This window comes from Dermacentor silvarum, chromosome 2 (genome assembly GCF_013339745.2).
Source record: "Dermacentor silvarum isolate Dsil-2018 chromosome 2, BIME_Dsil_1.4, whole genome shotgun sequence".
Classification (NCBI taxonomy): domain Eukaryota; kingdom Metazoa; phylum Arthropoda; class Arachnida; order Ixodida; family Ixodidae; genus Dermacentor; species Dermacentor silvarum.
In genome coordinates, this window is record NC_051155.1 from 119,982,060 (window position 1) to 120,006,593 (window position 24,534).

At 44.2% G+C, this 24,534-nt stretch overlaps 1 protein-coding gene across 2 annotated transcripts in view; it reads left to right on the plus strand.

The window, feature by feature from the left end:
• Positions 1-3,491: 3,491 nt before the first annotated feature.
• Positions 3,492-24,534, plus strand: part of LOC119441709 (arginine and glutamate-rich protein 1-like) — a 50,769-nt gene continuing 29,726 nt past the window's right edge. For both annotated transcript variants that reach the window (XM_037706304.2, XM_049661544.1), the window contains exons 1-3: positions 3,492-3,775; positions 4,195-4,323; positions 23,053-23,281. In XM_037706304.2, the coding sequence (XP_037562232.1) occupies positions 3,624-3,775; positions 4,195-4,323; positions 23,053-23,281 (510 nt within the window). In that variant the 5' untranslated portion in view covers positions 3,492-3,623. The remainder of the gene's footprint in view (positions 3,776-4,194; positions 4,324-23,052; positions 23,282-24,534) is intronic.

The following is a 24,534-nucleotide window of genomic DNA, read 5'->3' on the forward strand; positions in this document are numbered from 1 at the left end:
GACATGACCAATACGGCGACAGGTGAAACATATCGGCGGGTCGTCCGCAGTTCTCCACTCAGTCGGGTCATACAGAGTAGAAGGGCGTTCGTTGGCTCTGGGGTTGGCGACAGCACAGACAGAATGTAAACCCATGCTTTCAAGTTCCTGACGAACGATGGCTTGAACGAGGGGAACTGAAAGAGGGGTAGCGTCAGGGCGACGCGAACAGAAAGCTGCGGGCGCCATCGCTTCCAGTTCACGTCGGACGATTCGCACCACGTCCTCTAATGGCGACGCATGCTGCTGTGTGGGCTGATCTTCACACGTCGACGTTGCGGCAGTATTTGGAAGTCTGGCGAATGGTTGCAGGACGCGGCGGCTTTTGGCCTGCTCGAATTGTCGGCACTCTTTTATGATAGCATCAACTGAAGAACAGCTTTTGCACATGAGCAGATTGAAGGCATCGTCAGCGATTCCCTTCAGCACGTGCCCGACCTTCTCAGCTTCAGTCATGTCGTGATTGGCTTTACGACAAAGCGCCAGCACGTCCTGGATATATGAAACATAGGACTCTGTGGGGGTTTGGGCACGGGAGGCGAGTTCCTGCTTTGCGGCAATTTTACGGCCGGCTGGTTGGCCAAACAACTCTTTTACCTTCTCTTTGCATTGGTGCCAGCTGGTCAGCTCCTCTTCGTGGTTTTCGTACCACACCTTTGCCGTGCCTCTTAGGTACAACAACACGTTAGCTAGCATAAGCGTATACAATCCCATCTGTTGACTCCACTCACGCGTTCGTACATAGCCAGCCACTCTTCAACGTCGGCGCCATCGGTCCCACAGAAAGTTCCGGGATCCTTGGCTTGTATAACCACAACCGATGGGGACGACGACGTAGCTGGCGACGGTGACGTTGACGTTGAAGGCGGCAACGACGTTGAACCCGCGTGCTCACCGTCAGTCATAGTGGGGACGGTAATGCGACGTCCACTGCGGAGCTCCGTTTCCAGCCTTGGTACCCAGCACCTCTCACCAATATGTTACGGGGATGTTGGGAGTATAGGCTGGATGTATTTACAATATATACACAAGTAGAGCTGGTGCGTCTTATTAAAAGACGCAATTGGACCCATTTGCTATTTTTGATTTTGTTTATACTGGGAAATGTCGTCATCGCAAACTCCCGCAACCTGAGTTCTGCCTAACCATAATAGAAAGTCTGGGACTCAGCTTTAACTGATGACGGCTTTCGCCCTTCACCCATCTTTCCTGGACACTGGGCCGCTTTACGACGAGTGAATGTCATCATACACGTAAAGCTGCGAAATAAAGGACATCCAATATCTTGACAGACTATCTGCTGGCCGCGTGTGGTTCAGTGGTCAACCATGAAATATCGAAGCGTCCTTTAAATAATTTAGCTATCAGTATAAGCGCTTTTATTGAGTTCTTCACTATGCGCTAGCGTTCTTTTTACCTCTTTGTAGAATCATCTTTCATTTCACACCTACCTTTTCTTTCTTTCTTTGTTTTCTTTTTTTTTCGGGAACTAATGGAACAATTTGGTAACATCGGCCATCACTAGCAATGCCGTGAACACCCACAATTCAGAGGCTGCCCTAGATGGAAAAAAGCAAGTGCACAAATGTTACAGTCTATAATACCCCTGTCGCACGGGCACTCGAAAGTCTTTTGAGCAAAAAGACTTCTCCCGAAAAAGAGTTTCACCCGCAGACACACGACAGGGAGCGATCTCTTTTTCAGAAGCGGTCTTTTCTGGAAGAGGAGTTCGCCGATCTCCTTTACGGCCTAAAAGGAGTAGCCTCGAAACCAGTGGGCACGAGTAATTATCATATATTATACCTCTGTCACACGAGCACGCAAAAACTCTTTTACACAAGCGGTCTTTTACCAAGCTGAAAGACTTTTGAATGAAGAGGTGTTGCGCAGCAGACACACGGCGCCGACGATCTCCTTTTAGTGTTTCTTTCTGGACACACTACCGAAAGCGTGGCGCTAGCGTTCGAAACAATATCGGCCCAAAAAACTTATTTATCTCAAAATATAAAGCGAAAACTTATTGTTCACACTGTTTTTCAATTAAATTTAACATAAGAAACTTAATATAAAGATTTATTATAGTAGTTTGAAGAGCGACATCACGTGACATCCCCAGCCCGTTCGACCTGCTTTCGAGAAGTACAGAAGAAAATGAGCTTTACTGGGTTTACTACACCTTCTGCGAGACATAAAATTGTTTTTTATGATGAGCCTAGGTGACAGAAAGTCACGCATTCGATTATTTTGTTTAATATATGATAATTACTAGTGCCCACTGGTTTCGAGGCTACTCCTTTTAGGTCGTAAAGGAGATCGGCGAACTCCTCTTCCAGAAAAGACCGCTTCTGAAAAAGAGATCGCTCACTGTCGTGTGTCTGCGGGTGAAACTCTTCTTCGGGAGAAGTCTTTTTGCTCAAAAGACTTTCGAGTGCCCAGTGTGACAGGGGTATTAAACAAAATAATCGAATACGTGATTTTCTGTCGCCTAGGCTCATCATAAAAAACAATTTTATGTCTCGCAGAAGGTGTAGTAAACCCAGTAATGCTCATTTTCTTCAGTACTCTCGTAAGCAGGTCGAACGGGCTGGGGATGTCACGTGATGTCGCTCTTCAAACTACTATAATAAATCTTTATATTAAGTTTCTTATGTTAAATTTAATTGAAAAACGTGTGAACAATAAGTTTTCGCTTTATATTTTGAGATAAATAAGTTTTTTGGGCCGATATTGTTTCGAACGCTAGCGCCACGCTTTCGGTAGTGCGTCCAGAAGGAAACACTAAAAGGAGATCGTCGGCGCCGTGTGTCTGCTGCTCAACACCTCTTCATTCAAAAGTCTTTCAGCTTGGTAAAAGACCGCTTGTGTAAAAGAGTTTTTGCGTGCTCGTGTGACAGAGGTATAAATTGATAAAGTTACCGCTATGAACTAGCGGTCAGTTTGACTCTGTGTACAAGTATAATGCTGTCGCAGTTTTCAAAAAATATTAATGCTTGAGCAATCAACAAAGGCGACATGATGCGGGCAACCGCGCATTCCCCGACTTCCTCTTCTAATCCTGACTTCTTCGACGAATAGAGCATAGACACCCAGCATATGACTAAAGGATGGATGTATTTTAATACTGTGTACCGTATATTGTGCTTAGTTGAAATGCTATACTTGTGTCCCTTGTTGCGCGCAATAACACTATGCAACAGAATTGGTTATTTAAACTTGGCGCCGGAATTTTTGCTAAGCGCTACGCCATGGCTACGTCTCACGGCTTGCGTGCAATGTCAATAAACTTCCAAGCTTTTCTAAATTTGTTTTATTTTAGAAAGCTAAAAACACTAATATTGCCTTATACGAACGGTCAGCTATTGCATATTGAACCTTAGACACTCTGCTGACTGCTTTGTCACGCGGCTATTTCGCTAGCCCAGCAACCATGGGCATCCTCCATTTTGCCAAATGTTTTTTAACGCCGCTCGTCGTCGGGTGGTTGTCGGTAATCGTCGCGTAACGTCGCAGCGGTTGACTCTCACGTAGTCCTGTCGCGCATATCGCGCGCTGCTGTGCTATTTGTGTCAAGTTCGGTGCCTTACATGATGGGACGATCACGCAGCAGAAGCAGGAGTCGTTCTCCAAAGCTCGCGAGGCATAAAAACAAGCGCCCGCGAAGGCGCTCGCACTCTAGAGGACGGAGCCGCGACAGCGTCAGCAAAGCACTGCCTAAATTCACCGACCGCAGACCAAGGTAGAGCCTTTCTTTATGTCTGCTGCTACTTTTTTTCGTGTCCTTCACCTATTGCCGTGGTTTCTTAGTTTGGGAATGCGGATAATTAGTTTTTTTGTTTTTTTTTTTTTAGCTCGACGGGCGATTTGCCCGCGAGACTGTCTAGTGAAAGGTCGCCGGACATGTTGGCTTTCTAATCTTGTTTGCCTTGTGTTTGTTGTCATAATAATTGTTCGCGGTCGAAATGTGCGAGTTTTCTCCTATTTGACACGAGCAACTGCTAATGGCAACGTAAGCGCCCAGAGGTTGCGTATCCCATACGGACGTAAGAAGCCAGCACGGTTTTCTGTGAGTAGGAGCTCGACACTGTTCACTTCATAACGCGTCTGCACGGTGCAACCTTTCTGACGGCATGTCTCCCCTCTGTTCATGCGGCGAAGGAAGCGGTCCTCGTCGATCTCCAGCAGCAGCAGTGACGACATCGACGGCCTTTTGGACTCCGCGAGGCGCAAAGTGAAAAGGTCGTCGGAAGGCGACAGGGCGTCATCTGCAGACTTCGAGCGCCAAAGGTGGGTGACCTCTGCTCTTGACCAACGCGTTTGAAACCTTAGCCCGTCGGTAATTGAAGCGAAACCTCACTCAATCGCTCACGTCGCTTCGCCGTGCGCAGTCGATTTGGTGTTGTATTCTGAAATGGAAGGTAACTGGTTTACAGAATGGCCCGCTGTTAAAGAAAACACCAAGCTAGTTTTCCGAGATTTATTACAGCTCAGTGTACCACAGAACCCTCGGCTATAATTTCTTCCCCTTAGTATCACTATCCCCTTTGTACCTAACTTATCGCTACAAGAACTTCCTTTCTGTGTAGTTGATATGTTCAAGTTATGTTGGTTTGAAAATTAGTTAGGTGTTTCCTTTAACTGTGGAAAGTACTGCACATCAACTGCTTCCAGCCGGTGTCCCGATCGAAGCCTGGCAGAGAACCATAGGCTCATATTTGTGTATGATTGGCCATCTCCTGCGAAGGTTTTATTGCGATAGCAATTATATGGACACTCCAAGCAGATTTCTGCCATCGCCGTGAGGTTCCGTATGAAGTCCAAAGGCGATGAAATCGTCGCCGCGCCCCGTATGCTGTATGTGCGAGTGAAAGCGCGGGAGGGACTAATACTTCTATTTAGTGTGTCCCTTTCCGGACATGACAAGCAGCAGAGCGTCATACAAACTTGGCAAGTAATCCTTTCTAGAAAAGAAAAAAACAAAACAAACTAAAACAACAGGTTAGTGTGACCTTGCAGAATCGCAGCTCAATTTCCAGTGAAGCTATTTCTTTCGAGCTGTTGTAGTAACAATTTCAGTTTCTTGTAATTAAACCACACACTTTAAAACATTGCCTTAATTGATTTCGAGAACTTGTTTAAAGGGGGCCCTGGATCACCCCTCGGGCTTGGTGTGAAATAATGTAGCCCGCGGGTAGCATAGGGTGCGTGGAGTGTGAAGTCACCTTTCTCTCAAACGCTTTCTTTACAACAGAAGCCATGATCCTCACTCTTCTCTGTGCGCTTTATTTCGTATTAAAGCGCATTCCCATACGCAGCTGCTATTGGTCGCTGCAGTCAGCTACACCACGGCCGCCGCGAAATGCCGCCACGAGTCCACTCTAAGCGCACTGCGGCTCGCTGAGGACAACCGCGTTTGACTTACGTTTAATGCGTCATAGGCACCAAAGTTGGAAGTCATGCCATCTACGTTAACATCCAAAATGAAATTTGAACTGCGTTCCACGGTGACATTTAGAAGGTGGAGCGTTGTGGCCCACCGTAGCCTTCGCAGTGCAAGGCATTGAAGAAGGAACGGGAGCACAGCGGAGGCCGTGTTTGATTTCCAATGACTCTGCTTCTGCTTAACGCATTGAAGTTCTTTTTGCGGCAAAGTATTTCTGAAATAGCCCATTTTCACTTCAAATGCCTTTCTCCACTTTGAAAAAAAGGGGTTCAGGGCTCCTTTAACAAATTTTTAGCAAATGCTGTATTTCCCCTGCTCACAACTTTTAACTTGGTGTGCAGATCAGCCGTAATGTTCCACCATTTTCACCAAAAATTCGATCTCTGTAGCTCCTAATAGTACTTCCAGTACACCTAGTTAATTTCTATGCCGTTTCTTAAAACGCACTTGTAATGCTCTGAAGCACATGAACAGTTTACTGCAAAGGCCAATTATAGTTAACCCATGCACTTTGAACTCTGCATATACATCACCGATGACTTGCACCCTTTTCAACGAAATATAAACAGGGTGACTTTAGTCCACCCAGGACACTGCTGGCATCTGTGTAATGTATGAAGGTGAAAACGAGGGTTCAATAATAATTTGCAAAGGTCATAAGTAAGCCAGGAACATCAAATTAAGCCGTACAGCGTACTTAACATGCCCCTCATTTTCACCTAATGTGAACTCGGGTGTGACGTAGAGTTCTCTCAGGACATTGGTAAATTAGAAGGGTGGGGGTTTCGGCTAGTTTTGCATGTTAAGTGGTGCAGCAGGAAGCAGGACAGACGGGACACAGAAAAAAAGAGGGCAAGCCCTTACTGCCAACTGAGGCTTTATTGGCTGTTACAGAAGATTATATAAATATGGAAGTTTATAGAAATACAGAAGTTTATATATAAATTTGTATAAACTTCTGTATCGGACAATAACATTTCATTTATCAGTAAGTGCTCGTCTTCGTCTATTCTGTGTACCGTCTGTCCTGCTTTGTGCTGCACCACTTAACATTGCTAAACATAGTGGACCTTGTAATGCTTTCAAGCACTTGTTGAATGCTTTTGAAAAGGCTTATGTATCCGCACACATTTATCTTTGCATGCACATCAGCTGTAAGATTTTTCAAATTTTCACTAAGTTTGATTGTGATGGCAGTATCCTCCCAGGACAGCGGGCTGAGTTCTGTGCTGTTTGTAACAAACATGCATAACGATCCGGAAATCTTGCATATGCATTACTGTAATGGCCGTAATTTACCCATACAGTTTGAACTTTGTCAACACATCACCCATACCTCGCTCCCTTACTATCACTAAATATAAATGATGGCGCTTATTTAATTTACTGACGATGGCAGGGAAGCCTACTACGAACCTCGTACAATGCACGAAAATAGTCAGAATTTGAGAGCTCAACAATTATTTGAGATGTGCAAATATATGAACATTTCGAATAACGAATTGAATAATGTCCTATTCGAATTGGTCTTTGAATTGAATAACCACTACTCGTAAACATGAACATTTTTCTAATATTTCAAAACGGCAACTGTGCACAATAAAATATAAAATTTGAGCAAAAGCGATAAATTTAATCCCCGCATTCACAATATAGGCATAAAATCCAAGAACTTGCGAAGTGGAGCTTAGGGAGCCAGACTTAAAGGGACCCTGAAACAATTTTGACGATTTTGTACAAACGTAGTGAGTTGTTAGAGTAGGTCGTTCTGATCAATAATTGACGCACCTAAGCACTCCACTTAAAGCGTGCAATTTATTATAATGTTTCAAAATGATGCATCGCTACCGATCACAGTACGCCAATCGGCGGAGTTTTCAGCCGCCGCTGACCAAGTAACGCGATTTGACCATATGACGTTAGTAGGGTGAGCTATCCAATTGACTGCCCAGGGGGCGCCATCGATAATTTTTCCAAGATTATGGTGAACAAATGTTCGTAATATTTTAGATTTGTCAATTTGTTTCTATATAAAGAAAGTAACAGAAAGAGAATGCACAAGGACAATGTATCACTACACTAAAAGCACATCCGGCCCACAGCAAGGGTCGTCTGCTTGTGTTACAACGTGCTTCATGTTGAGAGCTGTGCAGTCAGTGTTGGTCTTGTTCTTCTCACGAGCGCCATGGTTCACCCTTGTTGCATTGTGGGCTGCAAACAGCGACTGGCAATATGCCCAGCTGTGACATCTTGCCCCTCTGCAAAGCAGCAGAAAAGCGGAGTGGCTGCAGCGCATTGGAGTGTCAGTATCCAAACGACGCCAGCATCTACCGTACGTGTTTGCGGCCGCCACTTCACGCCGAAGGATTACTACCATAATAGAGTTTAGCGTGTCCGGTATTCTGGTAAACGCTAGCGCAAGTGTACTGGGCGTTTTACGTGATGAATGGAGGTGCAAACGTGAACTGCTTGCACGGTGCAGCCACCTGGTGGCACAAAGCTCAACCAAACACAGAGCTAATATAGCAGTAATCAAGTGTATTCTACTTTGCTGCTGGCGCAAATTTTCGCCAGGAGCGTAATCTTGAACACGTCCTTTTATATGTTTAAAATGTTTTACACTTGGTTACAGCAATATTAGTTCCGTATTTGGCTGGTTAAGCTTTGCGCCTCCAGGTGGCTGGACCGGGCATGCTGATCAGGCCGTTTACGTATGTCTGCTAAAGCTCCTTCATCACAGCGGTGTGGAGGGGCTTTAGTTTATGCCTCCACCCATCCATCAAAACACCCAGCTCGCCTGTGGTTACCAGAATACTGGACATGCTTGGCACTGCGACAGAACGGTCAGCACCGTGCGCTGTTGGATAGTTCTCGCTGGGGATCGATGGCCAGGTGGATAGCGGAGAGGTTGGAGAGCTTTCGCGCACTGGCTCCAAGACAACCGGAAGTAGACGACATTATGCACATCATGACGTAGAACCAGCGAAGGCGGAGCTTAGCCCCAATCACTTGGCAAACGAGTTGAGAAAATGCATGGCTGGGGAGGAGGGTAACTTGTAATCGCCCGTAGCTCTCTTAATATGAGACACTTCATTTAAATTGTGACGCGAATGTTTTACTGTAGCGGTACCCTACGCGTCTACAAAATTTGTACGAACTGTTTCAAGGGCCCTTTAACCGGTAATACAGCAGTTCATCCGCAATTGCGGATAGTTCTGTATATGCAAACAAACTGCTTATTTGTTCCTTATGCTCCAGGTGGGCTTTTAAATAAACAATGCTTCATAACGTTTGCCATGTAATAACATGTAATGACAAATACTTCCTAACGTTAAGAGTGCATGGTTGTGAAAGTATTTAATATTTGATTCCATTCGCTTCTGGCACTGTTTGTTTCTTATTTGATTCGGTCTCAAAAATTACTTTTCACACGTCCCTAGTATTTATTTTCAAGGCTAATTTAAGACAGAAATGTTAGTTTCACCACACATTGCACCTTACATGGTTCTTGTTCACCAAATGTCAAATCATTGTCATGCAGAGTCGTCTCGGGTCACTGGGAAAATTGCTGATAACGACCATATAATACTTGTTAGCACTTGTTGAAGGGAATTTTAATGAAGACTAATTTATCCACACAAATTTATCTTTGTATGCATATTGTTCTAATGTTTGGCCCGTTTTTGCTCAATTTGATCTTGGTAGCCTCTAGAGTTCTCCCTGTACAGAGGGCTAGAGTCCGTGTCATTCTGAAAGCACACTCTTAATGCTCCATAGTGCTTGCATACTCTGTGTAGTGCAAAGGTCGCCACATGATTTGCGTACACATCACCTGTAACCTGCCCCTTATTTTTACCAAATACATACAAGGTGCTTCATTCGAACTGAAAACCTGCTAAGAACCTTGTGTAACGCTCAAAAGTAAGCTAAAAACAAGGAATCAGTAATTTTTTCCAGAGCTCATAATTATTTCAGAAACGTTTTACTTTCCCCACACATCACTCCTAACATAGACCATATTTAAACTAAATCTGAACTCTGCTGGGCATAGTTCTCATAGGTCTCAGGGAAAGATTGTGGATAATGGCCTTGTAATGCTTTCAATCACCATCTCACAGGGCTCCTCATCAGGTTTGAGCATTTTTAATGTACTCGCGCAGCGTATACATCACTCGCTGACAGTTGTGTCTGCAAAGTATTACAACGCTGTGCGCTGCGAGAACAGCTGTAATCAAACCAAACTGTGCATATCCTCCCTCTCGAAGAAGCTCGACTCCCAGCCAGAAAGTCAAGGTAACATGCAAAAATACGCCCACGTAAAACGTAGTGGTAGCTACGTTACTCATTATGACACATGACATCGGTTAATCATTCAATGCATAAGGTGCAACACGGCCGCTGTGAATGCCCTGTGCAGCAAAAGAAAAAAAAGGACGTGCACATGAGCATACCCTCTGCTCCGATATAGCAGAAGGCAGGAAAGGAACACCACTTGCAGACACTAGTCAAGGCAAAGGGAGAGAGTGTCTCCATTGGCAGTGACACTTGCCTCCTGGGAAGCATGGTGACAGGACAGTTAATTTTATCTCTCTCCTGCAATATTTAACCGATTTGAAGAATTATTTCTATAAAACAAACCTCGTACGGCGTTTTACAATTTTCTTCGTAGAAGCAAAATTTGCAATGGGTTCTGGTGGGGGGATTTATAAGGAATTTTTTCCAAAGCGTCAACCATAATGTTCCCCCCCCCCCCCCCCCCATGCCTTTAAAATATTAAATTGCTACTACCTTTCATAGGTGGAAACAGCGACCATTGGCAGTGGGGAAGTTTTGTGTTTCATAAAACTCCCATAAACAGGCGGAAAGCTGGGTTTATCAATTTCATGTAGCTCCTGAATAACCCACACACTTCACAATATGCCTGCACATTGCCCCTATTGTTCCCCCCCTTCCCTTCTCATTTCCTCTAAATATTAGCTCAGTGAATGTAGTTTTTTCAGGACACTGTCAAAACATGCATGTAATGTTTCTGAGTGCTTCTAGTTGCTCTAACAGTTTCGACGGTCGCACCAATACCCAAGAACATGCACCCACAACACGACCAGGAAAGACGCCAGCACAGAGCCAAACACTTGGCAACAAAGCTAAGCAGAATACCACCCGAGACGGTTGCCTTCACAGACGCCACCCTTGGCGGAGACGGAAGCTCCGTCTCAGTGGTAGTCGACGGGTCCAGAGTAGAACAGGGCGCGATATATACAAGCGGAGTAGACGCCACGGCAGCGGAGGAAACGGCGATCGCCCTGGCGTGCATTAGTACGGATGTGAGGGTGATCGTTAGTGACAGCAAATCAGCAGTAAGAAAGTTTTGCAGAGGCAAAATATCAGATTACGCGTACAGCATAATATCGAATGGTAGCATAGACAGAGGGATCACCATAACCTGGGCCCCCGCTCACTCCAACATAACGGCAAACAAAGCCGCCAACGCCCTCGCCCGAGCGCTCATTATCAGGGGGGGACGGCGGCCTCAACCTAAGTTTAAGGTCGAGACGCTCGCAACCTACCACGAGGTCACAGGACACTACAGATTAGGACGCCGGAAATATCCACTCCCGGATAGGTCCCTCACGTCCGCAGAGGCAGTAACCTGGCGCCGCCTGCAAGCCAAGAACCACATGTCTCCCAGATGGAGATACCTCGCGCAAACGGGAAATCCGGAGGACCAATTCTGCAGATTCTGTGATAAAATAGGAACTTTAAGGCATATCCTATGGGAGTGCAGCTACGCCCCAGGATATAATTTATTCACGGACGAAGAAGCATGGGAGACTGCGCTTCATAGCGAAGACTCGGCGGCACAGGCCAACATTGTCCGTCTGGCAGCTGAAGCGGCAAGCCGCCTCGTCTACTAACCCCTGCCCCTTGGGGTGACATCGAGCTCCCGGGATGCCTACGAGCGGTACCGGAGCTCCGGTGTCACCCCTCACGATCAATAAAAATTTTCTCACTCACACGCCGCAAAAAAAAAAAAAAACAACTTAAATAGTGAACAGCAACTGCAGTTTAATCTTGCTGAAAGTCACGTGCTGGTTGAGGTTATTTGCAGTGGACACACAGTGAAGAAAACGAAATGCTGCTTGGGCATAGCAAAGAACAAGTGGAGCTGCAAGTTTCTCTGTGCATCCAAACAAGAGGAAAGGTTTTCAGGAAGATGACAACTGAAGTGAGCAGCAGTGGGTTAACAAGAGAAGCCTCAGCTCAGCCTAGGGCTCAACATTTGGTCAATAGGTCCGTCTGCCTCTGTTGATTATGCTGTACATATACACGGAAGAACACAGAGTAAAAAAAACCATTATGACAGTTGTTTTCAGCTGAAATACTTAATTTTCGCGCAAGTAAGAATGGTAGGTACTAGTAACTAGGTAGTAAGTAGAATAATAGAGCATAATGGCACCACACTGTATTTGGTAAGCGATTAGATCGTGAAAGAAAGAGCACTCTAACAAAGAACTAATATTGATTCTAGGAAATACGTACTCCTGTACTTAGTTGTGCACATGCAATTAGCTCTATTCAGGCATGATTTCATTAACTTTAGTAGCATAATATTGTGCCTTGTCCTGTGTGTTATTCCTGTATATTGATTTTCCCGCCTTGAGCTGTAATTGAGATTGGTTACCAGCTTGTCGAATAACATTGGCCTGCAGCCAGTGTTCATATAAATACAAAGGCCATGGTTCCATCCGGGGAGTGCTGGGCAAAGATATTTTGCAAATGTATTATGATATAGATACAAGTTACTGAGCCAATAAGTATTTGAGATACAGATACGAGGCCCTAGCAAACTGGTCGTATCTGACATGGTATTTGCCATTTGTATCAAGATACAATACATTAGTTAATTCCTTGTTATAGCTCCACCAAGGACCCGTTGCAAGTTTTCAGGTGTCCACTTGCAAATTTCTTATCTCCCGCCCGCAGACCTCGTTCATTTCAAGTTTCTTCTAGTAACATGCAAGAACTTTTTGCAACATTCTAATCAAGTATTGCTATTCCGCAAAAGCTCATGGAGTCGGTCAGACTTGCATCAGATCAATGCTGGTATGCTGTGCAATCAGCAATTTTTCTATGCTGCTTTTACACTCAGTACGATGCACTGCTTTATGTTCCAATCATAAAGTTAACGTTATTTTGCTACGGGCACATTTGTACATGTTCATGATTGTCCTGCACTAAGCTTCAGTGCGTAATCTAGGTTGTGTGCATTCTACGTACATGACAATGCTTATAAACAATACATCACGCGAAGTATTTTTCGTTTCTTCTATGCGTGAGTAAATGACAGCAAACATATCGTAGGGCATCTAGGTACAGTAAAACCTCGATAATTCGAACTCGGTTAATTCGAAATTTCGGTTAATTCAAGAATTTGAGCGGTCCCGTCATTCTCTATGCAAATTCTACCGGATAATTTGAATGGCCCGCGCGGCTCTATTCGGATAATTCGAAGTTTCCAACATGGCGGCCTCCAGGATTGGGTAGCGCGGCTAGGAAAGAGCGATTTAGTCCGCAAAATCGAACTTTGGGGTCTCAATTCGTCCGAAAAATTGGGTGCGAAAATGCATGAACTCAATGGGAACCCTGATGGTGCATTTTTGAAGTCCGGAATATCCAGCAAGTCCAAATTTTTGGAGTCAAGCACCACCACGCCCGCTTTCGCGGCAGTTATCGATTCCGTGAACATCGTCCGCAACTTTGTTGAGTGCAGTGCGGGTGATATTTGTATGCTACGTTTTTTTGAGCCAGCTGGAGAGCATGGCACTAGGGGCGGCGAACCAGCGCGCCAAGTAATCCCGCATCGGTGATTACTTTGAGTAATTTTTCTCGGACATGGAAAATAAAGGTGATTTCTTTTTGCGGCAAGTTCTTGCTTGTTTTATTTTTTTTATTATTCATTTCGGTCAATTCGAAAATCCGCTTAATTCGTAGAATTTTTGCGGTCCGGCGACCTTCGAATTATCGAGGTTTTACTGTACTTAAAAGATGTAGAAACACCAGTTGAAAGAATGAACCTTTTCTCTTTCTGGGATTTTTACGTGCCAAAACCAGTTCTGATTGAGGCATGCCGTAATGGAGGGCTCCGGATTAATTTTGACCACCTGGGGTTCTTTACCGTGCAATACAACGCAAGCACACAGGCGTTTTTGCATTTTGCCTCCATTGAAATGCGGCCGCAGTTGAAAGAATAAACTTAGTGAAATATACCACCACCCCATTTCAAATGAGATGTCCATATTGATGCGCATGCTCTAGGCAGACGACAATATCATCATTATTATGTCATCATGACAATGGCATGATGAGTTTGTACCAATGTTCTAAGTGTGCGTAATTTTAAGTGAATGTTAAAGTTCGGCTTGAGTTGGTAGGCTGATGATGACCTTCCAAAATGCGCACCTCGATTTGATTTTGTACCTTTTATGTGAGGCGGTAGATCACATAACAGCAGCTAATGCTCCATTTCAGAGAGCACGCAGACTGTCATTAGCCACCATCAATTCTTTGGTACAAACTTCCATAAAATATGCTTGCAAACGATGTGGGGCATTTCGGGGGTTGGTCGCATTTTACAACAAACCTGTCTTTGGCATTCTCATAAGAGAGCGTTAGGGAAATAGCAGCAACTTTTGAAAAATAAGGACTCGTAGTGCAGAAAATGTGTCGTAGGTAACCAGTAAATATTAAATTCACGGACTTGTGGACAGCGTCGAAAGAAAGGGTGTTAAACTGAGGTGGGGTAAAACTAGTGGATAGGAGTGATAGGCAGGAAACCAGCTATGGAACTATATTGAACAGCATAGAATGAAATCAAAGAAAAAAGTCATGACACTTGCAAGCGCTGAGCATTACTGTTCGAACCCATATAACGGTATCTGAACGCATTGTTGCAAGGGAAAATTTTCCAATGACTGCTCGTCAGCAGCGTCTGGAAATAGCACGGAAACTGTTCAGCATGTTTTGTTCAGCATGTTTGTTCAAAGTACCCATATAGAGGTAAATAAAGAGGTAGTTACCTTGTTGAAGGCTGTGAGTTTGAAAGATAGTTGGAGAAGAGTAAACGAGCCTGCATTCAAAATAGTGAAAAATGGCTGGACTGATACAGTAGAGCAAAATGGTAGGCTTCGCATTCCTTTGCCTACACCTGCTCACGCTGCTTGCTAATTGTGATAGCAGCCATGTTGTTCTGTCTTATGTTATTCAAATCATTCTTAAGGAACAACTGCTGACCAAATTTTGTGCAGCTGCTGTAGAATAATCTGGAAAATAGTGTTCTTTAAGTCAGCTGACTTCGAACAGCAAGCTGGCACAACGGCAGATGTGCAACAGCGGCTAGCAGAATAAGTACAATAAAACATTGCTTTCTTGCTTGGTGCCTGCTTTTGTGGCTTTGACTTCCATTATGGAAAGTCTGTGCAGGTATACATAGCAGTGAGTGGGTCAACACTCATAAAGTGTAATCAAAGTATTCAAAATCTGAAGTTATGTGCATTGCTGTTCCAGATTCGATGTTTCTGCACTCTGCAAAATGCATGTAGAACTGTCAACTGGAACAGCAATCCATTTCGGGACACATGTTCAAAACGTACTTCTTGAAAATGGTTCTAAGCACAAAGTTTCTGGCAAAAGGGTATGCTATGAGCACTGGCTTGAATTCCATCCTGCAGCTGCAACATTCCATCTAATGTCTATAACCAAAAGATTTATTGCAAAATTTAATTGTTTATGCTAGTGCCACATGGCATCCAGTCTTCTCAATCGTGTTTGGTTATGAAAAAAAAAGTATCAAAGTGTTGTGTCATCCCTTAGAATAAAGTTTAACTCCTGTTAATTGCTTGCTTCAGTGGCTCCACGTGTGTTTGTGGATATTGCTATAAGTGTATCTTGTATCTTAAGTATAAGTATCTTAAGATACACAATTGGTTGTAAGATGTACTGAAAATACAGATACTGGTACATGTCTTGTTGAATGTGCTATGATACAGCTGCAAAATACCCAAAAAGTATCATAAGATGGTGTCTGGAGATAAGTGTATCTTCGATACAGCCCAGCCCTGGCTGCAGGACAAACCTGGTGCTGCCAACATAATATTGTACGCCAATACAGCATTTCATTCTCCTTATTAAGCTCTATCCAGTAGTGAGAAAATATGTATCACTTACTGAAGCATGCTTAGAAACTGCCAAGATACAATGAGGCAGTTAGCGTTTATACAGGCTTTTCTAACACGGCTGTGAGAATAATGTAGAAGTGGGCAAAAACACTGCTTGTTGCTATCATGGCTTGGCTCGAGTGTCAATGAAAGACGGCCATATGAGTATCCTGTTGTGAATGCTGAAAAGGTAGCTTAGTTGTCTGGTGATAGCAACTCAAGCCCCGTTCAAGAAGAGCTGATAAGCCAAGTCATCGCAGAGACTGTAATGAGTAGTTGTAATTTGTAAATATCCATTTTATTTTCTATCCTTATTCTACTGAGTGCCCGATTCTGGTGACAGTGGTGACGTGCGTTTGTCAGAGCCAATGATGTAGGGCGAAGAGAATGAAAAATGAATCACTCTATAAAATACGGACCCTTGGCTGCGCATGTGCCGCATATTATTGTGGCTGTAGTTTGGCGCCACCGTGTATACATACTCACATACATACACTCACATACTTTTGTACCACAGGCTATGTGCTCCGTCAAACAAGGAGTGTAGGAGCTGGCGGTGTTAGCAGTTGCACGGTACAGGGCAGCAGTTGTAGTGTGCGTGTGAAACTACTGACTCAGCTGTGTCTGGTTCGGCGTACTGCCAGGTAGCCAACACCTCGAAGTGCTGGCTCAGAAGAGTTACGAGTAAAGATACTGGAACACTATATACAAGTAGCAACACACGCCATGAGATTTCGACCTCGTCAGTGTAAAAAGACCAGCAAATCTTCATTCTGAAATAAAAATAATAAATCTATGTGAAAAAAGTTCTTGCTCCATTAAAATCAGATTTTAAATGCTTGGGTTTCTATGAGAATTACAAGGGGAACCAGGTTGACTTCGCTATATCCATTAGTAGGTTATAACGAAGTTGGATTGCAACGATAGGAATTGCAGTAAATTTAGCACCGTGCCAAACTTAGCTGGAAAGTGATCTCTGTTACATCCTGCTACATCTTTAGCAAAGTATGAGAAATGTGCGCCCCCCCCCCCCCCCCCCCCCCCCTGTGCTGAAAGGGTTGCTTGGGCTTTCGAAAACAACCGAGTCTTCATGCACTGGCTTTGACCGCACCATCGAAAGAGAAGTGGGGCGGATCAGCGGCTGCGTTAGCTGCACAGTGGACCGAGCCAAGCCTTGCAAATTCAGCCTGGATTATTCTGCTGTTTCTTCTGTTGGCTGCTGTATATTTTCAGTACATTCCGCCCTGCCGCGCGTGTTGCTTAGGCAGTGAAAAAAACGTGGCTTTTCAGGTGGCTGTTAGTAATCGCACTGCCATCGAGCCAGACCCCTCTCCTCTCGTGTATGACCAATGTTGTAAAATGGCAATCCAAGTGTCAAACTCTGTGCAGTGTCTCATTCTATTTTTTTGACATAATACGCACAATGTCGCAAAAATGGCAGCCGTGAACAAAGTTGCCGCCATTCAATTTGTTGACTGTTCTCCATTTTCATTGGCGAGGCGATTTCATGGCTCTTAATTAAAAAAAAATTATCATATAGAGATACAATTTTCAGGCCAAGTATATTTTGCCTGACTAAAAGCAGATATGCAATCTATCTTCTCCTATTTGTAATAGATTTTGTGATATCTAATATGTATTGAAAAACCATATTCAACTTTTCTTCCCCATTCAATACCAGATAAACATGTACATTCTGTAAAACCATCAGAGAGCTTTAATTTTAGCTCTGTTGGTATAGAAGTTAGTATCATATCGAACATAGTGGTTGGGAAATCAAAATATTAATTGCATTGTTAAATAAAAAAAATTCTTTATAGGAAATATTGGGATTATTAGTTTTGTGCATAACAACTCGTAAGCTTTCAACTACAACAAGAATCGTCAAAATCCAACTACTGTATCAAAAGATAGTGTGAGCAACTGTAGGTGTCGTAGGAGAAAAGCCACTTTTGGAAATACAAGAAAAGTAGCTTCAAGACAGGATCTACATTTACTCTTAGCAAACAAAGCAACAAATTCCAAGTCCACCTTGCACTAGAAGCCTCCAGGCGCATAATCACTGTCGTTCTCGGTCATGCGCCTCTTCATGGCGTGCCTGAACTTTTCTGTTCTGGTAGGCTTTTTGTCAGATGCCACTATCTGGTGTTGGTCCTTCTCATCACATCTTTGAACCAGTGTGCTGCTTTGGCTCAAGTGGAGTTCCTTCAGGATGGCCTCAGTGACACATTCTTTCCTTGCATTAAAGGCGCAACCGCATGCACGCGAATTTCGAGCTACAAGTGATGGCGATGAGCGACAGGATTTGCCGTCGCCGAGTGCGATCCGTCACTCTCGCTTGTGTCGCCGGTTTTTGGCCCGCCTGAAAATATCGCTTGGCGCCTGGAGGTCAGCACAGTTGCATCCGCTAGGGACAGCGATTGCGCAATAACATGAATCTGCTCTTGCAACTTGCTCTTTGCCGTGACAGCAAAAACTGAATAGTAAAATCGGTCATTGCTTCGTCTCATCTCAAGCTGAGGGCAAAGCATCGATTATTGAGATCGGTTGTTTGTTTGGACACTGTTGGACCTCAGATGCCGCCGAGCTGCGAAGGTGTTTTGCTCACCAGATGCTCACCAGATGGCGCCATGGCATTTTACTCTGGCAGCATGGGGTGGATTTCCACTGGGCATGATAGCATATTAAAGCTAGATCTAGATAAAACCTTGACCTTATTGTATGTTTGAGATTTCTTTACGAGCGTACGATAGCATTTATTCTCGCAACAACTTTAATCTGTCGCTACTCTTTTATGCGACAGGGTGTGCCTGTCGCGGCGCTTGAATATCGCGTGCGCGTGGTTGCCGCTTAAGCCTGTTGACTGCTTTAGCAGCGGTAGTCTACACTGTGAAGAGGGATGCATGCCTGCTTTTAGGCCGAAGTACCAGATTACCAAGTGGAGGCTCTTGTTTTCATGTTAGGCTTTCCCTCACTGACAGCGGTCCAACAGCTTTCGATTCGAGAGGCGTGTGTACACTTGCAGGAGGGGCTTCTGCAACATATTCCGGAAGGTTGTAACGGTGCTTAGGTGGGAGCCTGCTGCATCGCCACAGCCTTGTTCTATGCACACCATGACTTATTACCTTGTGGGCATTGTGAGTGATTTGGCTTTGCATCAATGGACGTCACATGGCAGTGAGTGGCAAGGACAGCATTCCCCATCTCATTAATGTGCCCTTGGTGTGCCTTCAGTGCCCAGTCACAAGCTCACCCATGAGCTTCCCTTTGCCATTGAGTGTTGGCCTGCTTTCTCCCTTACGTTTCTGCAGGAGGTTTGGAGAGTAGTGTCCGTTTGTTTGTGCACGTGATTTACGCAACCCTCCTTTTCCACTGCCACATAGCCATACACCTCCCTCTGGAGCGCGGCTGTCGCTGTCACACAACTTGGTTATGTATTGCAGCCCATGTTTCTCTCATGATCGACTAAACAGAGTTTTGGCAACCTCCACCACCATTTCTCCAGGCTTGCTGGAAGCGTTTTTCTTGCACCTATGGTTAACTTGCCACTCTTCGTAGCCAACGTCATCCTTGGGGCCAAGCTCGCATCCCCAAGCAGAAGTAGGATAGAACTTTCAAGTCCAGCACGTAACCCAAAAAAAGTTTGATAACAGTTCCCCCACAAATCTGTGACAAGTGTCCCCTGATCGGCCAAGTCCTGTCAAATGAAACTGCTTTATTTCCCGAATTCCCGAAGTTCAGCTTGGAATACAGTGACATTACTGCTGCCGTGCACTTGTTCACCACACTCGGGGATGTCCCATGGTGACGGGGTTCATCTTATTTTAGCTCTTTCCCTACCATGGGGAAAAGAGGTGTTTCTTGTAGGTTACAGCAGATTTTTTTTTTCTGAAGGAACTGTTGCACTCTATATTTTATGTAATACATTAACAAAAAGCAGAATGAATGCACTTTTCCCGCATAGAACTTTTATTAGCACGATGTCTGTCATAAAAGAAGATATAAATGGCCAGAATCAAGATTGTGGGATAAAATAAACAGTTTGTAAAGAAACACTTGTATCTATGTATACTACACATATAGATATACTACAATATGTATTGCCGTCTAATAGGCACTGTCTCTGAAAAAAACATGAACAGGTATTCCGCTACAAAAATTTAGGTAACTGCAAGCACTACAGTTGGGCGTGCCGGGCCGTAGCTGCCAAAGTTCCGGGCAGGTTTGCATCGTCGTCACCCTCATGAGTCAGTCTGACGAAAAAGCAGCATCACGAGGTCTGCGATCTTCGAAGCATGCGCTTCGCTCTCGGAGGCAGCCATTTTTGCTTTCTACTTTTATGATTGCGAAACTTCGGAGCGCATTAAAAAATTACGCCTGGCGGGAAAAAAGCGAACTGCTTTAAAAACTAAAATATAGTTCTGTTCCTTCACGTCCGATAAAGCAGTGTGTCCGTAAGTGGCGCGGAAGGTCTCGAAAGCGGCGTCTCAAACCATCAATAGTGGGCTAACAATGCCCAATGGGTGTGGTACGGAAAGAGTTAATGCAGTCTTGGTATGTTGTGGTATGCATACCACGATGCAGAAAGGTTCAGTGTGGAGAGAATGGCGTTCAGCACTGTCTGTCCACTGCCTGTGCTCATAACGGCACGATCCACGAGAACATTTACCTCGAAAGGGTTGCAGGTCGTATTCCCACCTGTTCTTAGCGAGCTCCACCTGAACATCACATCATAGCCCACCACCTCTATATAGTCTGTATAGTGAAGACTGTGATGAAGGGAGGGGGGTGTCAGTTTTAGTGTTTGAATTGACATTATGAACCAGCGACCACTTACTGTTTCACATGGCTTGCCCACTGTAAAAGTGCAGTATAATTTATTTGGCAATTGCTTTCATAAACCTGCTTCCGAAACCAATTTTACTGCTGTGAAATGCATTTTTGGCTGCTCCAAAGGTTTCTCTGAAATAACATGGACCAGTAACATCACTGGCATTGTACAGCTCACAAATGGGTTTTTGTGTGCAATGCATTACTTCAGTCAGTCAGTCAACACAGTGTGCCGCTGAGCAGAAAAACCACTCCTCCATAGTATTGTTGTTAAAAGTGATGGAATAGTAGGAGCATGTGATACAGGTTTATGCACATGTGCCTAGGCATTTAGTTCAAAAGGGCAGTGAAAGGAGCCAGCTGGTGGCTGTTCATATTTCCTTCTTGTTTATTTGTCCATTCATTGGTGTGTCTTTTCCTGTCTCCGTGTTTTCATGCATAGTGAACAAAGAAAATATGGATTAGGCACTTGTACACACGCTTTGTGTGTGGTCCATGGAGGACCTAGTCTGGCATTGTGAGCATCACAGTGCGGCAGTGAAAAGGCAGATGCAATAAACTATGTAACATTGCGCATGCTTTGTACAGGACTAGCACGTGACCTTGAAAGCATTGTAAGAGTAGCCGCAATAGTGAGAGGGCACATTTTTGTGCCTGCAGTCAGAATTCTCGTGTAATAAATAATAAGACTAAAAGTTGGTCTGAATAATGTTCAGTGAATGAGGCAGTCCCTACACATCGTAGCATGCTGTCAATGTGTTGTGAATGGCATAAATGAGTTGTAAAATGCTTGTGTAAACACGTTAACAAAGCAAGTGGCTCCTCTTGACTATTACCTCGGCATCTCATTCACCCACAAAAGCAGAGAGACTCGTAGCTTTTTCTGTCCTTAGTGGAGGGGGTGTTTAAATGGTCTAATCTTTTTTAGTTTAATTGTATACTGATTATGTTGCTTTAGAAATGAAGATAGTGAAAGATAATTTTTTTTTTCGTATGTTTCGGGCGTTGCTTGTTCTACAGCATAGTCCGGTAAAGGTGTACAAAAATAACTAGAACTCTTGACGATTTGAGCACTTTAGTTGAGGAACATGATGCAACTAGATGCCTGTTAAAATAGGCTGGATATACCTACTGTGCTGGCCTATTGTTTAAAGAAAGCTATATATGTGAAAACCTTCATGATATACAATTGGTAGGGATGGGTGAATATTCGAACTTTCAAATAGAAATTGAATCTTGCACACTAACTATTCGTATTCAACATTTTTGAAGATTGGACACTAACCTACTACTTGGAAACAGTCGACTGTTAGTCTTGTTACTGTTCTTTGTCTGCTAAACGGCATATTGTAAATTTTCAGTATCGGAAATGGTTAGAGACCCAGACAGACAAAAAGATACAAAGTGCCTGCAAATTCCTAAGAGTGCTAATCCTAAGTCTCCTAAGTAAACTGTTTCCCTGTGCAGGAATTGTGATGCCTGCAGCAGCAGATATAGATTATAAGGAATAGCTGATGCAAACATTTTGTAATCTAAGCTACAAGTTAGTGTACCCATGAAATGACATCAGTGGCACTGTAAGCGAAGCTGTGTACAAAGGTTAATAATGTCCACAAACTTTGCCTGCTATTTCTAAAGCTCCCCAACCTTCGGCTTAAATGTATCATATTGTTGGCAGACCCCTATACTTTGTTTGAACGGTTACTTGCATGTACAGTAGTGAACAAAAACATATTGTAGCTTTCCTGTGAAAAATTTATTACCTGCATTTGAAAAAAAACTTGGTTGCGCATTATTATTGTCCTATGAAATGTGCGCCGTTGCCACCAGGAGGAAATTACGAGTAACGTTTGTGTATTGCTGCTGCCATAGTGCCACTTTACATTTCGTTCATTCCAGGATGTCCACTATTGCCTACGTCCTCAAGTTTGTGTGTTAGTGTGCGTGCTCTTTTGCTCTATTAATGTGTTGGCATTAGGAGTGTGCGTGTGCAACTGACGGTGGCCTGTTTCGAACCACGGTCAGTTGCGCTTCGCTTCTCGAAGAGGTAGGTCGTGTGTCGAGTGAGCTCCTGAATACCACTTTGATATGTGGTAAACACGGTATCAATCATGGATCCGGGACCTCAGAAAGGTGCGACGTAATGCTAACTCATTTACCACTAAATCGCCGCTGAATTTTTTAATCTCTCATCTATTACACCTGGAGCAGCATGGAAACGTCACTACGCCAACCTCTCCAGTGGGCATTAAACATTTTCTTAAATTTTATGGCGTACTGGTGGACGTGTGTGGTTTCGTTGGGACACCTTCTTGGACTAGTGCAAGTTTTGCAGACAATGGGTAGGCTATGTTGAGTGAATAGCGAGGTGGTGAGGGTTCAAGAACGTGTTGTCCAAGGCTAGAGATCTGGGATTGACACGGTGGCAGCTTCCCCGAGCAGTTTAGTTAGTATGTCTGTAAATTCAAAACATGCTATCTTTTTGTCCGCTACCATGCGTGATCAGTCATCATGGGATCTTTTGTGCAGGCGACAGCGCGATGCGGACCATTCCAAGAGAACCGAGGAAGAGATGCAGCGCCGAATCGAAGAGGCAGTGACCATCCGCGTGGCCGAAGAAATGGAGCGGCGCCGAGAGGCCATGGAGACAGAGGTGCGACGTCGTGTCGAAGAGGCCCGACACAACATGGAGAAGCAGCTGCTCCAAGAGGTGGAGCAACGCCGAGCTCAGATGATTGCTGACCAGCAGAAGCGGGAGGTAGGCCACCGCCGGCCCTCCATCCTTCTGTCTCTTGCGCACCACAACCTTCTCCTTGCTTTGTGACTCTGCTGCTGGCCTTGTCGTTCACTGGCAGTAGTTAATAGATAGTGCCACACACATGCCGTAGCCATTCTGACAAACTGTTAACTTCTAGATGATGTGCTCTTGGTCACTTGCTCAATTGAGAGCCGGAGCTCTTCAGTGCTTTTGTGCCTTGCTGTTGAACCGGCCGTTGCTGCTGCTTGCTTTAAAGGTTTTTCATATTGTGCTGGGCGCCGCAGTCTTTTTTTCTTTACTTCTCCACATTGAACTATATATCAGCCAGCTTTTCCATATAGTCGGTGTCCACATTGCACGCCTCAGCGCTATTGACAGCTTCCTCAGAGTCATGGGACCTAAGCTTGAAGCCCATGCTTTTGCATACATACTCCAGGAACAAATCATGGCCACCATGCTTTGAATGCAATCTGCTGAACTACGTTATACTAGTCAGTTTTCTGTTGCCTACTAAAGTGGTGGTTGTGGGGGCAGTGTATTGGGCTTGCTCTGCTGCAGTGAGTTAGTGCATTTTGTTGCTCGCTGGAAGCTTGGCTTTGGAAAGTGTGGTGCTTCATTGCTTGGACTGGCAAGAAAGTGATTGGTACACCTAGCACTTCTGCATGTTGATAGACGTGTTCCACCTGAGGTACTCATTTGCATATGGGACTGCCTTTTTGTGGTTTATCATGAAGTACATTGTTCAGAGTATCATTGGAGAATAGGCTTCCTTGTAGATACAGTTGGTTACCTCTGTTCTTACTGGTGATATAAATTTTCTTGTTTATGCCTTGCATTGGGCTGCTTTGATGGGTAGGTGCGTTTCACATGCCTTTCTGGCAGTTTCTTTTCTTGGATTACCTGTAATGTAATTTATAAGGTGTCTGGCTATGTAAGGAATTAAAGATAAATTCTTCGTGCTAATTTGGTGCTTTTATAGTACAATTGGTTTATCACATTTTGTATTCATGGTCATCAGAGAGAGACGCCATTGGTTTTTCAAGCTTTTTTTTTTGTGACGTTTAGGGCATTTCATTCATCAAAGAAGAAGAAGAATTCATCAAGCATGCATAGTGATATCATTTGTGGGAGCAGTTCTTCTCTGGATAGCTTATTTTAGTTTCATTTACCAATTTGCATACTAGGCTCTAATATTCATGATATTCAGCTGGCTTGTTTGCTTTCCATGTTGAATCACTGCTTCACTTTTTCTA